Raw genomic sequence first — 15,649 nt, 5'->3', positions numbered from 1 at the left:
AGACAGTGTCATGCCAAATTAAACGCCACATTGATGTCAATCGGATTGCAGTAGTGCAGATCCTTGTGTATATGTGGACAGTGTGGGAAATTCTCAAGTCTTCCTGCTCACTTATATTAACGACATCATAATTTCGTCATCAGACCCGGAAAGGACAAGGCAGAGCCAGGACAAGTTATCTGCCAGATTCGACGTCAAGGATCTTGGTCCTGTGAAATGCTACCTGGGCACTGACGTAAATCAGTCTGTTAACAAACTCACGCTGCGTCAAAGTGGCTACATCAGAGAAGTTTTACACCGATTCCGAATGGATGACTGCAAGCCCGTAAGAACCCCGTTGGCGACCAGGATCAAACTGGATGTTGCAGCTGCAAGTACATCAGATAGGACTCAACGCTCCGAGCAGTTCCCTGAACGGATACTCATGTACATCGCCATTGGCACTCGCCCTGATATATGCCATGCGGTCAACAAGCTAAGCCAATACAACAACAGCCATAATCTTGTTCACTGGCAGGCAGCAAAACGAATCCTTAGTTTCTTGCCAATTGTTCCCTTGAGGTATCTAACCTACATCAAGGATAAAGAGGGAATATTCGGTTTTGCAGATGCTGACTGGGGAAATTCTGATGCACAAGATGAAGTTGTAACCAGTATACGACTTCCTGTCAGCAAGTCAGCAATCTCATGGTGTTCGCACAAGCAGAGGATAGTCGCTCTCTCATCAAGTGAGGCTGAGCATATGAGTATCTCTAAAGCAGCAAAGGAGGCAGTTCACCTATCAACCTTCGTGAAGGAGTTGGCTTTAGCGGAGCTGCCATGCATTGGATTATTTGCCAATTTTCCAGCTGACTGGTTGTCATTGAACAGTACAGTTTCCCACTCAAAGACGAAACACATTCACATAAAGTACGACTTCATTCGCCAGGCCCTGCAAGTTTATCCACTGAAACTGGAATATCGGTCAACAGAAAACGTGGTAGCAGACGTGCTGACGAAGGCCCTTCCTGCGCCGAAGCATGAGATGTGTGTTGTTGGACCCTGACTGCGAACCTAGAACCACAAACTTAAGGACTCGAGTTCATCGATTTATACCGGTGCGTATAAATTGAGGGGGCGTGTGGAGACTCACATTTTACCACCAAATAATATCGTTGGTGTCCACAGATGATGTTATGTACACAGTTGTCCTACCAGTGTTTATTCATAAAAGGACCGCACACTGAACAAGGAACACACACAGACAGAGAACAAAGTTGTTCGTTAAACACGTGTCGTTGCCGTAATTTCAAGTCCTAATCCTAACAGTTAAGGTTACAGCCAGTTGTTACTCATCTTACACAACTCTTCTGAGTAAGTAAAATAATTACGAAATAAGCTATAAAAAGCTTCTCGTCTAATTGCAACACTTGTTAGTTTGTGTTAAGCAGCTAGTGACATGAGTAGGGGTTGCCAGGAACATCATCTAACACATTCGTGAGATCATACAGAATGCTTCTCTCTACTAGCCATTATAAAGACGCCTCTGAAAAAAAGAAAAATTTTTTTGTTTGCCACTACTACTACTAGGCTAACTACTGTTTAGCTCTACAGGTGTTTCCCCACACCACCTTGTATTGTCTTTCTATGTGTGTGAGTAACTGTATGTTCACTGTTGTGGGTAAATACATACAGGGCGGTGTGTGAAACTGATAGCGATTACACGCTTCCGCTGTTGTAGAAATCTGCTCCAGATGCTGTAGATACCGTGTCGAGCTGAAAGTGGTAACCAAAGTACGGAGAAATATTCTTCGGGGCTCTGCTTTCAGTTCTGAGAAATGTCCAGGTACTGATTGCTATGTAACAATCTATTGTGGATTTGAATGATCCATGAAGTGACTTCTTTTCCGAAGAAAACATCGAACTATTTCACTAGAACTGAACGCTCCCGTCGGAACTGTTCTCAAGCTGGTGTTTATTAGTAAATCACAATAGCAGTATATCGCTGGGTGTATAATAACACGTACCTTCTTGAAATGAACAATATTTTATTTGTTCTATTAGCTGATTTCCTTCCATATACACGTATATTTTACAATGTGAATAAAAAACTCGCAATGGTGTCGATTTTTACATCACAAGAATGGCTCTCCTCTCCTAAAATTTTTACTCTTAAGAAGAACAAAAGTTCTATCTCCTAAGAATAATTATGTGAGCACTGACCGCCACAGAGTAATAAACAATATCTTTGTCTCTCTCTCTCTCTCTCTCTCTCTCTCTCTCTCTCGCACTGTCACAGCAAGTTACACTGCATGATACATCATACCATTCTTCGGAGTTAACGCTACAACCAGTGTGTCAGGCAGCGGTAGCTGATCGAGACAGACGCAGCAAAAGGTAAGTAAACCACTTTTGTGTCATTTAAGAGTTCCTAACCAGGAGCGAATTTTATTGTACCATCTGTGTGCTTTAAATAATTTGCCCCTGATAAGGAACTGGTAATATGTCACATTATCGTTTTACTTTCTGACGCAAACGAAGATGCGAGAACTGTGGGTATTAGTTTTGTTTCATGAGTTTCTGCGTGTAAATTTTATATCTATTAGTTTCACTTGAGTGCTTCGGTAATTAGGTTTTTGAATATCTGCCTATTACTAGACACAGTTCGTGCGTTTTAGTCAGGGTCTACAGTAGAGTTGCGCAGGACGTACCGATAGTCCGTTTATGTGAATAGTTTAGTTTTCCACGGTCAGGGACTGCGAGTGTTGTGTGCTGATGCGAGGCGAGTTGGTGACACTTCGCTCTCAGCTTCAGGTTGTGATGGCTTCGGTTTCACAGCTTGAGGCTGCAGTGGATTGGCGCCACTGTTGTGGGCCAGCCGTGGGGATCTGACGCAAGTTCAGCATGTCAGAGTCCTCCAATCATTCCTCACCGGTGGCAAACCCAGTTACTGCTAGCACTGGAGTCATTCCAGATGTGGAAAGGGTCCTCCCAGATGCCATGAAGAGCACAGGGTGCAGCCAACTGCAGGTGGTTGGTCACATCGGTACTAATGATGTGTAATAGCTCTCTGGAACAGGGCATTTTCCCTGATACACTGAAATATGCTATTGTTATATCTATGCATAAAAAATGGGGTAGATCTGATGCCAACAATTACCGTCCAATCTCCCTTATAACAGCTTTATCCAATATTTTTGAGAAAGTAATGTATTCAAGAGTAGCTTCACATATCTGACATTTTGTTAGTACTTCATTTTTACAGTTTGGTTTCCAGAGAGGTTTTTCATCAGAAAATGCCATATACGCTTTCACCAATCAAATTTTGAATGATCTGAATAACCGAACACCACCCATTGAGAGATCACAAAAAATCCCAAAGGCTTTTGATTGTGTAAATCGTGAAATTCTGCTAGACAAGCTCGAGTATTGTGGCATGAGAGGTACGAATTAAACCATTTGTGCACTGTCGCAAACTGGAAGAGTGCAAAAAGTTGAAATGAGCAGTTCTCATAATATGCAAAGATCAGCACATTCCTCAAACTGGGGAACTGTCAGGAATGGGGTTCCACAAGGGTTGGTCTTGGGTCCTTTGCCTCTTCATGAATATAGAACGGCAAGTCATTACTATATATTAACAACAACAAAGTTAGTTCTCTTTGCTGATGATACAAGTATAGTAATCACACCTGACAAACAAGAATTAACTGATGAAATTGTCAATAATGTCTTTCAGAAAATTACTAAGTGGTTCCTTGTAAACGGACTCTCATACCATTTACTGTACAGAACTGTATGTACTGTGACTTATCAAAATTCAGTGAAACTTTGGGAGCCTTTATATTTTATGAAGTAACAGCTTTTTTCATAATATGAGAAAACATTTTATTTTCCAAGCACAGATCAAAAACTAACAAGAATAAACAACTCGTAACCAAGCTGACTACGGCAAAGATAAATATCTATCAACTGCAGCTTTCACCTGCTGTTTTTGGCGCAGTGGATAAATGACGTCGCCACAAAACCATTCATAAATATAGACCTCAATCAGAAGCATATAGCTAAGGTAGAATATTCACAATTTTTAGGTGTGTCCATTGATGAGAGACTAAATTGGAAGAAACACATTGATGATCTGCTGAAACATTTGAGTTCAGCTACTTATGTTTATCACCAAAATTTGCAATGACCCTATTGCATGTTTGAAAATAGGCGTAGTAAGCTAATTTACTCTCATTACCCCAAAATATGATGCCATATGCAAGCAATTCATCACTGAGGAATAAAGTATTTATTGCACAAAAGCGTGTAATCAGAATAATAGTTGTCCACCCAACATCATCCTGCAGACATTTATTTAATGATCTAGTGATATTCACAGTAGCTTCTCAGTATATATACTCTCTTATGAAATTTGTTATTAACAACCAAACCCAATTCAAAAGTAATAGCAGTGTGCATAACTACAATACTAGGAGAAAGGATGATCCTCACTATTCAAGATTAAATCTAACTTTGGCACAGAAAGGGGTGAATTATACTGCCACTAAAGCCTTTGGTCACTTACCAAATAGTATCAAAAGTCTGACAGATAACCAGCAAGTATTTAAGAAGAAATTAAAAGAATTTCTGAATGACAACTCCTTTTACTCCATAGAGGAATTTTTAGATATAAATTAAGAAAAAAAGAAAAAAACAAAAAATTATAAAAAAATTAAAAAAACAAAAAAGTTGTTAATTTAACAACATAATTAAGTTAATATAACTTAATTATGACATGTATTGGAAAATTTGACTCGTTCCACATCATTACGAAATATCGTATTCATGATCCATCGAACTAGTATTAATCTAATCTCTAATCTGTCACTTAGGATCAGAAGACATTCTCTCTGGTTTCGTGCGGCTAACAGAAGTGGTAAAGGCTGCCTGTCTCGCTTGTAAGATGAAAGTAGAGCTGACCATTTGCAGCATAGTCGACAGGACCGATTGCGGACCTCTGGTACAGAGCCAAGTGGAGGGTCTGAATCGTAGGCTCAGACGGTTCTGCGACCGTGTAGGCTGCAGATTCCCCGACTTGTGCCAAAGGGTGGTTGGGTTTCGGGTTCTGCTGAATATGTCAGGTGTCTACTATACGCAGGAGGCAGTTACACGGGTAGCAGAGTCTGTGTGGCATGGACTGGGCGGTTGTTTAGGTTAGAGAACTAGGGAAAACACAAGAAGTGCTTCAGTCACAAGGAGTGCAGGCTGAACACAGGAAGAACGTAGATACAGGAACCATCGGTATAACAGTCGTAAATTGTCGTAGCTGTGTTGGGAAAGTACCAGAGCTCCAAGCGCTAATATAACGTTTTGAGCATCAGTGCTTTCTAAGCTGGCTAAAGCCGGATATAAGCCCAGCCGAAATTTTTGCGAAGAACCTAAAGGTGTTCCGAAAAGATAGCAACAAACACGTCACCGACAACCATGTTTAGCCTGTCAGAAGTAGTTTACTTCAATTTAGCGTCGAGTTAGATACTTCCTGTTAGTTAGTATGGGCCATTGTTGGCAACCGGAATAAATTAATAATTGGATCCTTTTACCGACCTCCCAGTGCAAATGATACAGTTGCTGAAAGGTTCAAAGAAATCTTTAATTTCAAACACGTACAATAATAGTTGGTGACGTATTTTCGCCAACATATCGAGGGTAAATTAATGTTCAATTCCGGAGGTACGCATAAAATATCTTCCAAAATTGTGCTAAACGCATTCTCTGAAAATTATTTCGAGCTGTTAGTTCATGAGCCCACTGTCGCTTCCCAAGCGTGGGTATTGCGAGGGATTGAGCGGCACGGTTCGTGAAAGGGATTTAGCCGGTTGACCTTAGTGAGAGGGAGACAGGAAGCGGGTAGAATTAAAGTCTTGCTAACTTTAATACATTGCAGTTTATTCTGAATGATTGCAACCACCACGCAGTCAGGGTGAGCTGTATTCACAGGAAGGCCAAGTCTGACACAGAGACGGTGACTGACTCCACCGTTCCGACTGCCCACTAGAAGCTCAGCAATATTTCCCAGCGCCCTACGCTCGAGTCCCGCAGCTACGCCCTGACGCGCTCCAGCGACTATCTCCGGCTGCCTGCCTACAGCCCGTTCCCCAGCCCAAGTCGGCTGCTGCTATCACGCCGACTCCTCGACAATCTCCCGACAAGACGGCCGCAGAGCTGCGTGCTCTCGAGTTTTGTTAGCGTTCCCCCTTCGACCCCGCCAGCGCTTCGCATGACGAGGCGTCGAAGGCAACTTGTCCGTATTTGGTATCCTTAAAGTATTGTTGTTGCTACTGTTCTTCAGAGGCTGGGTGGAGGGATAGAGGCGCCTCTCCCTATATGGTCACGTCACGCACTGCGTCCTGAGCCCTTCATTGGCTCCTCACGACGTAGCGCCGTCGCCACCAAGGGCCCTCTTTTTTTTCCTCTCTCCACTCCCAGACCTCTCTCTAGCCAGAAATGCTTTCTGTTTATACTCCTTAACTGATTGTAGGGACTCGTGATAAGCACAGACCTTCGTTTGTATCTGCTGGCTGTTTGCTGACTCATGAAGCGCCGCTGCCCAACAAACAGTTTGAGTTCCGCCTCGGCCGACCCTTCGGCCACGCCAGGCGTCCAGCGCTACAATTTTAACTCCTTCCTACGTACTATTCTCAGCGTACTGCCTGAAACGATTGTAACCGCAGGAACAAGCCAAGTCTAATTACAACACCTCCCCCGCCAGGGAAATTGGCGTTACTCCTCAGAGTAGCGTCAATTGTGATTCTCTCATTTTATTTGGGTTATTTGCTTACATCAACACTCCACATGTTTTTTTTTTCTTTCATACACATTCGGTACACTTAATTCCATTAAGTTCTTTGTTAGACACAATTATTTTATACATACATTTATCAAGGTACCTTTTTTTACAAATCATTGATACGATTACAATTAACAAACATACGTTTATCAACGTACATTGTTAAAGCATTGATACAAAATACAATTTTCATTCAACGTTGGTCATTACAGTTACATAGTAGGTACAGTTTCATAACACATAAAAAGGTGAAATCAATTTTAGTGTTTTTTCCATAAGACACTTTTAATATATTTTATCTTTTGATTTTACTTAACGCCTGTTTCTGAACAGAACTGACTCTTCTTGGTTTTTCGCACATCTTTCATATATTACTGCACCTTCAGTTTCTTTATTAGCTTGTCTTCTACTTAAGCTATTCTCTGGGTACTGATTTACTATGGTGTTTCTTATACATACTTTACCACAACAGTTACTATCGTCAAAGTACTTCCATAAGCTTTTCAAGCATTCTTTACAGCATCTACAGTTTTTACAGAAACATGTAGCTAAGCGATAGTCATTTTTATTATAATAACATATGCAGTTATTGAGTAATGTGTAAAATATCTGGAATATTTTAGTTCTTCCTCCTGCCTTTCTGCCATTCGCTGGACATCATCCAGTCTTTTCCCAGCGATTTTCAAATCGTCTAATTGTGTTACTACCTGATCCAATGGTAAGAAAAATGTCTCAATGCTAACATTAGAATTTTCTTCGTTTACAACACAACAGTCAAATTCTAAATTAATTTGAGGTATTATATCTTTCTTTGTTACGTTGCTATGAATTTCTCTATCTGTTTGTATGAACACTCTCGTTCCATGCCCTTTACATTTACTATAAAAACTTATTTTTCCTACCCCTTTCATTAATAAGTCCTTTGGGGGTTCCTTTCCACATAATACTGTTTGTGTTAGTCCTTCTCCCTTCGGAGCTACATATAGCCATTCGTTACTGTTTAGATGGATCCAAAGGCTCTGTGTGCGAAAAATAGTCGCACTGAATCAATCTTCTGGAATTTCTCTTACCGGTTGTAACAATTTGGCTTCGCATTCCTCATGGTCGAATGTCGATAGCAATGCGAATGACTGTCTGCACAGTCGCCTATTCTTACTCAGATGAATCCAAAAGGCAGTTCGTTACATTTTAGGTCATCCGTAGAAAGTTTCGCGTACTATCAGTAGAAATTCTTTCTCTGGCTGTATGTATACGTACCTTCCTTTCAAATCTGGGATCTCTTTTGGTAATGGGAGATTAACATTCCTGTAATAGATAATAATAATTTTAATTAGGTACCCTAGTATGCTACCGGAAATGAAAACATCTAAATCAATTATTCTTAACAAGAGGCGACTCGGCGAGAGGAACAGGAAACTTCCCGTCTTTTAGTTCGTCTCGTATTAAACTTAGATATTTCACAATCTGGACTGGATTAATTATGTGAGGCTGCAGTATTCCCTTTTGAGCATTTACAATGACGTTTATCATCTGCTCGTATTCCTCTTCGATTTGGCCAAACACTGCCGCTAATTGTAATACTTGTTCCGTTATCGTTTTTTACCGCTTCCTCATTTCGAGTGTTCGTTACCCTCGGGGCTAGTCCCAGCTCTTTCACGGACAATATCGCACTCTCTTCCTGCAGTGCCAGCTCCACTGCTGCTGCCAACGTAATTTCGTCGCCTCTGCTTCTCACTATTGTCTGTATTCTATCATTGCTTAATCCCTGTATAAAGCAGGCTCTTCCTAAGGAATCAACCAGTTCTATCGCACCCTTCAAGTTTTCTCTAGCCGTAACTCTGTTTACTGCTTCTCGAAAATCTCTCTGGAATCTGGGCAAGCCGAATAGACGAAATGCAATTGATTCCCCCTGTCCCTGTCTTGCTTGGAAAGTCTTACATGCGAAGTAGTCTATGGTACGCTTACTCGCACAGTTTTGTTCTAGAACGCGTTTCACCTCTTGCCACGTCCCGGTACGCTCGTGCACTTGCAGTCTCGACCTGGCCTCACCGGTTATCTTTGCTTTAACGAACTTCAGTAACGTTTCGTGTTCCTCTGGCTTTATCGAAAATGTACATGCGGCATTTGAACTAGTAGATTCCCTTAAATCCTTTTTATTCCCTTCGAACACTTTTGAAACAATACGTAAGGCTTCCTTCACTGACGTCTTACCATTAGCGGAGGATGACGCAACTTCATTAGTTTGGGGCATCTTAACTATGTCAACACTTTACACTATAAAGGTACAATACTCTTAAGACAATTTTATAAGTACCGCTTCTCTTGTGGTGTGCCGTCTGCTCCGCGCTGCTTTGTGCCCATTACCTGTGTAATCTGATCATTCCATTTGAGATCATTTCGAACAGTCACAGCCAGGTACTTGACAGATGTTACCGCTTCCTAAGACTGGGCATTTATTTTGTACTCTTACATCAATGTGGGTTTTCGCCTTGTTATACGCAGTAGGTTACGCTTATCGAGAGACAACTGCCAGTGATTACACCACACACTTATTTTCTGCAAATCCTCATTGATTTGTTCACAACTTTCGTGTGATACTACTTTCCTGTAGAATAAAACATCAAAGGCAAACAGTCTAACGCCGCTGTCAATACCACCAACCAGATTGTTTATGTAAATCGTAACAAGCACCGGAACTATTACGCTGCCCTGGGGCTCACCTGATTGCTTGTTTTGAGTCACCCCATTCAGAACGACATACTGCTCTCTGTCTGTTAAAAAACTTTCTATCCAACAACGTATGTCATCGGATACACTGTAAGCGCGCACTTTTGAAAGGCGTTTGACTCAATTCCGCACTGTCGCTTGCTCCAAAAAGTGGAGGAATATGCCACCAACCTGGGAACTAATATCTAGAGCCTGTTGTATATCATGCACAAACAGGGCCAGCTGTGTCTCGCATGACTGAGAAGCTCATCTACAGAAACCAGCATGGTTTGTTTCAGGAAACAGCAGAGTCTAGAAAGGTCACAATGTCTGAACCCAAAATATGTTCCATGATTCTACAGCCAATCGATGTCAGTGAAATATGCTGGTAATTATGTGTGTCCGATTTTTCTACCCTTTTTATAGATTGGAAGGCGGCCTAGGTCATAGCGGTCTGCTCTGTATATACTCTGACGTCAGAACGACAACGTTTTCCACAGACCGATTGTTTATCATTGTTACTACACCCTTTGTAAATTTGAAAGCAGGTGCCAGAACACTTCATGTCAGTTAGTTTGAGCTCTTCACTAACTCAGCTTCACTCATTGTAGGACTTCCTACTGCAGAACACGAGAAAATACGCTGCTAAGAGTGTACGAATAAATGCAAATTTTTGGGATCATTAGATTTCCAAACTATGCTAAAATTTCCACCGATCAGGTGTTAGCTGCATTGACAATATTCAAATGTCTTTATTTATATCTGGGTAGGTCACATAACTAATGAGGAGGTATTGAATAGAATTGGGGAGGAGTTTGTGGCACAACTTGGCTAGAAGAAGGGATCGGTTGGTAGGACATGTTCTGAGGCATCAACGGATCACAAATTTAGTACTGGAGGGCACCGTGGAGGGTAAAAATTGTAGAGGGAGACCAAGAGATGAATACACTGAGCAGATTCAGAAGGATGTAGGCCGCAGTAGGTACTGGGAGATGAATAAGCTTGCACAGGATAGAGTAGCATGGAGAGCTGCATCAAACCAGTCTCAGGACTCAAGACCACAACAACTACCACTAATGTATAATAAAACAAAAATGAAATTGCACCCATAAACGATTCGTTAAGTTTCCAGAATGCATTTTCGCTCTGTAGCAAAGTGTTCTAATCTGACAGCAAGTTTTAAATTGGCGCACTGTATGCCAGACTGGGACTTTTGCCCTACGTGGGCAAATGCTCCAGCCATTGAGCCATCCCATCACGACTCACGGGCCACCTTCAGAGGTTTACGTCCGCCAGTACTTCATCTCCCAACTTCCATTATTGTCCATCACACCTTGCGAAAGCAGCACTCTGATGTAATTTGAGATTTCACTTAATGTTTTATCACTCTTATTTTGTTACAACTTTTCCATTGAACATCAGTCACAATTGGCGTAAGAATCATGGGTTGACCATTATCCTAAAATATTGCATTACGAAATGTGAATAGTCTTTACTTGCAGTTTCGCGTGGCTTGAAGTAGTCACAGAAAGACGATAATGCAATTTGTTAATAAATAGCACGCTAGCTAATTACTTCACGACCGGGTGTGATCGTATCTACGATCTTGAAGTTCTTGTTACGACAAGAACTTTCTGGTCCCTTAGGAAATTGTTTTAAGGGCGCAAAAACAACTGTAACATCACACAAAAGGGAAATTCAATATTAAAGCTGACGCAAGAAGACGATAAAACAGTTTTTTTTTGTCAATGTAACACGCACATTGGACTGCTGATCTTGGAGTCTGTTATCTTAGTATTATTTTCACTTTACTTATGCTTTTTCCTGAGGAGATATTGGATCAGTTAGCGGTGCTCATTCCTATATTTCCAGAACATTTATTATAACTAAAACATATATCGTACCTTATGCTTAGTACTACAATGACGGTAGATTTTTATGTCCGTTTCATGTCCATTGAGCGCTCTTTTATATAGATAGCCATTGTCCTCTCGAGTCACCCGTGACTCGTCACGATAAGTTATAACAGTTCTTCTTCTTTTTACACTTCACTCAAACTTACACATAACACGTTTTTATTTTTTAGTAAAGAATTAGATCAGACCGCCATAAATCTGGTCTTAGTTAACAAATGAAGCCCTGAGCGCTAAACACTTGTACTGTTTTTCTTCTCCAGCGAACAAATTGAGCCGTGACGGCTCGGGTTTGATCTATCGAACGTACCGCGTGTAATATTATCGCCGTATCGCGGAGGAAAGGGAGAAGTGGCGCCCCCTCGCGGGGGAAGTCGGCGAGGCACCTGGGAGAGTCGAGTAGTTGGATTTTGGAGGGCGAGCAGAAGCAGTGGGATGGGCGTTAGTGCGCGGAGCGTGAAGCCGTGGGTGGCGGCGAGAGCAAGTTCGCCACGCTACCTGATTGTGTTTGGGCGCTTGCGGCGGACTAGGTGGGTAGAGGCGCCGATGCTGTCTGGAGCATGCTGCTTCCTTCTTTTGATCGATTTACCGTTTGCTTCTTGTGACTACATTCTCGTCTCTATGGCTCTGTGACAGAACAAAATGCTGCTTATATCCAAACCAACTGTGCTCGCAATGGCATCACATCAGTGTCCATCATTCTGGCGTTTACTGAGTGTGCTCAATAAATACACCACAACGGCAAGCAATGTGCTTTGGACGCTTGACATTGCTATTAGGAGTCCATTGCGTAAGGCCGCGTTTATCCTGTGAGGACTTGTTCTGCATTTAAAAACTTAGTAGTTGTCAGTCACTTAAGCAGAGAAGTATGAATGCATTTGAGCAAGTCAGTGTTATTGTTTTACGCCCCTCTGAATGGGAAAATGATAAAGGGCCTAACTATTACTACCCTTCTTGTGTGCCACTGACTTGGTTGTGTTTTTCAGCCACGTAATTTGTGCGTTTATTGTAACGAACCGATATGTTCCTGATTCTTTCCCTGTGACATTGAGTGTTAATCTTGTAACGAACACTGTTTTAGATATTTTAATAAGTGTGTTGCATGACATATCCTATTTGTGCCTCGCAAGTGGAGAGCGGAGGTGGTTTATTGGCCGTGATGTGTTGGTAGATCCATTTCACGAGTCCAGGCCGGTCACCAGGAGATTTACAAGTTGTACGTTGTGTTAAGTTAATACTCTTTAGTTTAAGCGTAGTGTGCTCATGCACAGGTAGTTTGTGGTTTTGCGCAGATTGAATTCAGTGTCATCTAAACATACCGCGCAGTGTGCTAAGTGGTGTCCTCTGAGGTGCTGAAAGTAGTGGGTAGACAGCTGTTTTGGACACGTTGTATATGCAGATAATTTATGTCCTTATTACGTTGTTGAGTTGCTTGCCCTTTGTGCCACAGGTGGTGCTAATTTCATTAATTTCGCCACCGGTCTTGGCAGAGGCTGCGGGAGGAACCGACCCACTGTGGCAAGCAGTTACGTAGTCGCGCTTGCCCACCGTAGCGGGCGTTGTTTACTAGCCCGCCTTCCTGTGTTTGGAGGCGGGAGCGTGTTGACTGGTTTCTTACGGCTTGCAGTCTGGGAAACCGTGCCTTTGGTTTACACGTGGAAGGCTTACGTTTTCCTTCCAGTACCTCGGAGTGGCTCTTTGGGTAATGAGAACGACTTATGTTGTTGGTGGCTCAGGCCGAAAGTGGTTCATTTGCTGGGTCGACAGAAGCGTCCGATCCCAGGCGTCGGCTTTGATCCGTGACGTAAGGGTGTTGTCGTGTGGCGTCATGACGGCGCGGAGTTTGGTATGCGAGTGTGACGTGTTTGTAGATGTCGTCGTGTTGTGACTTGTTGTGCTCTCTGGTGGTATGTTCAGGGTCTTCATTTGTGTGGTGTAATGGGCTCAGTTTGCTTTTGCTCGTTATCCAGAATTGTTAGTGTCGGCCGTGTTTGTAGTGGAATTCGCTTCAGTGAGTTTTAACGATTTTGTGTGAAGGTTAATTTAGTGTTCGCTGTACATCGTTTGGTAATTTTAGTAAAATTAATCGGTTGTTGTTTGTTAATTTTATCCGTCATATCCATTCCTGAACAAACAGTGCGCAGGTCAAGGGAAGTGTTCGATCCCAAAGTGTGGCTGTGTATGTTGGTATTGGTATCGGGAGATGTTTTTGAGCTATATAGGCCAAGGGAAGTGTTTGATCGTAATTTATAGCTCAACAGCAGCTCCCGATCCAATATAGGTCAAGGGAAGTGTCCGATTCCGGATAATATTGTGTTTAGTGGTATTTGGGGAGTTTTGTGATGTCGCTTTTTTTCGTCGTTTTGTGTGGTTTTGTATGGGGGTGGATGTCTAAATTTTATATTTAGTTTGCCCCACCCAAAAACACCCTATTTCCCGCGCTTGTCCCGTTAGTGTCATTAGGCGCTTTGTGGAAAGTGTGTGTGTTTTTCGATGTATTTTCGTCCTCATAATGTGTACGTAACGACTTTATATGCGCCATATTGGAATCGTGGTTTATGGTCGTTTCCACCATATTTGTGACGTCATGGATCAAAGCAGATGGGCGGGATCGGACGCTTCCGTAATTGCCATTTGCTACAGGTGTATAAACATGTTTACAGAATTATGGGAAAGAAATGCATAGATGGTTGTTTTTTTTAGGGACAATTGAATTGTTGTTCAGACGTTACTATGTATGGCCATTAACTTACGCAGACATTTAATAGCAAGGAACTGTACTGAGTTCTGGTTTCAAGTTTTGTTGATTATGTGGGGAAATTGCTTTGAACAGACATTTAATTAATTAGTAAATAACTGAATGCTATTTGTGAGTTGAAGTTTAGGAACACAATAAACATATTAACGATTATTTTTAGTAGTTCACTTATGCAGTTAGGCGATTTACAAGGCCTGTAGTTATTTTTTTTTTTACAACACTCCTTTATTAATAACATTGATAATACTTTTAAAAGGAAACAGTGAATGAAATGCCTCAAATCCCTTTGGTCCACACCTTCCGTCATTCACCCTTGGGTGGTATTAACAAACCGCGAAAACCCATTTCAAAAATAGTGAAGGATCGCATATCGATCCGTATTCTTCTGTTTATATTGCCGCCCAAAGACAACGAATACCATTATTTAGGATATTCCACCGTCGTTATGCGACATCCTACTATACATTAATCATTTTTTATAAACAAGTATCTGCCTTCTGGCTGAAAGTGTTATCTATTTGTTGTATTAATGAAGTCAAAAATAGCGATCACACCGCCTTCCATGAGGAGAGAGGGAATGTCGAAGGATTAACTCGATCTATTCGCGATTTTTGGTATGAGGATCATGACATGACACAATGTTACTGGCGTACGAAGTACATAAATTGAAATTACATAAACATATATGTGATATCATTTTTCAAAATAGTTTTTCACTCTTTGTTCATCAGTTACTTCATTTCTTAATAGCAAGATTCACATTTATGTGCATAGTTAAGTTTGGTACATATTTGCTTATAACAATAAGAGAACGTTCATTTCTCACTTCGGGGGATAGAACTCATACTCAAGAGAATGTAAATTCTAACAACTAATACATGAGTACAGTGAGTGTTTATTTTAACTTAACTGAAGCGGACAATGTTAGAGCCTCTGTTGACTCATTGTGGTTCAATTACAGTTTAATAACGTAGCACTACACTTCGTGATGCTTTCACTTTCTGTGTTAGCTGTCTGCGGCGTTCATCAAGCAGTACATCGTCCTTTCCACTGTGGTGCCAGGGATTAAAGTGCCTTCCCGGGTTTTTATTTACAATTGAAACAGAAGTGGGAAATTATTAGTATAACTTACAACCTATTGGATACATTGATTAAGGATCAGGACTTGTCTGAATGTGCACTATGGAAGACAACTCCATTTTCTTTGTCCATCGAGAGACAGGATTATAATTAATTTTAGCAGTGTTCACGAGTGCCGGTATTAATGGATTTAAGGTCTGAGTAATCTGACAATCTATTTCTCACTCATCTTAACTTTGACTCAAGAAATTTGCTTAATTTACGTATGAAAATGTAGTCACACAAGTGTGCAAATGTCTTTCCTCCAGTATGTACGATGGAAGTCATGGCGGTTAGCAGTTTAAAGTTAGGACTGTTTCGTCACCCACGCGTCAGCCACTCGCA

General features: G+C 41.5%; 1 protein-coding gene across 1 annotated transcript in view; it reads right to left on the bottom strand.

The window, feature by feature from the left end:
- Window positions 1-1,482: 1,482 nt before the first annotated feature.
- LOC126428029 (protein piccolo-like) overlaps window positions 1,483-15,649 on the bottom strand; it is a 50,559-nt gene continuing 36,392 nt past the window's right edge. The window contains exon 4 of the mRNA XM_050089908.1: window positions 1,483-1,525. Coding sequence (XP_049945865.1) covers window positions 1,483-1,525 — 43 coding nt within the window. The remainder of the gene's footprint in view (window positions 1,526-15,649) is intronic.

Source organism: Schistocerca serialis, chromosome 12, assembly GCF_023864345.2.
Source record: "Schistocerca serialis cubense isolate TAMUIC-IGC-003099 chromosome 12, iqSchSeri2.2, whole genome shotgun sequence".
Taxonomy (NCBI): Eukaryota; Metazoa; Arthropoda; class Insecta; order Orthoptera; family Acrididae; genus Schistocerca; species Schistocerca serialis.
The sequence above is the reverse complement of the archived record's forward strand: the minus strand, read 5'-3'. Positions and strand labels throughout refer to the sequence as shown.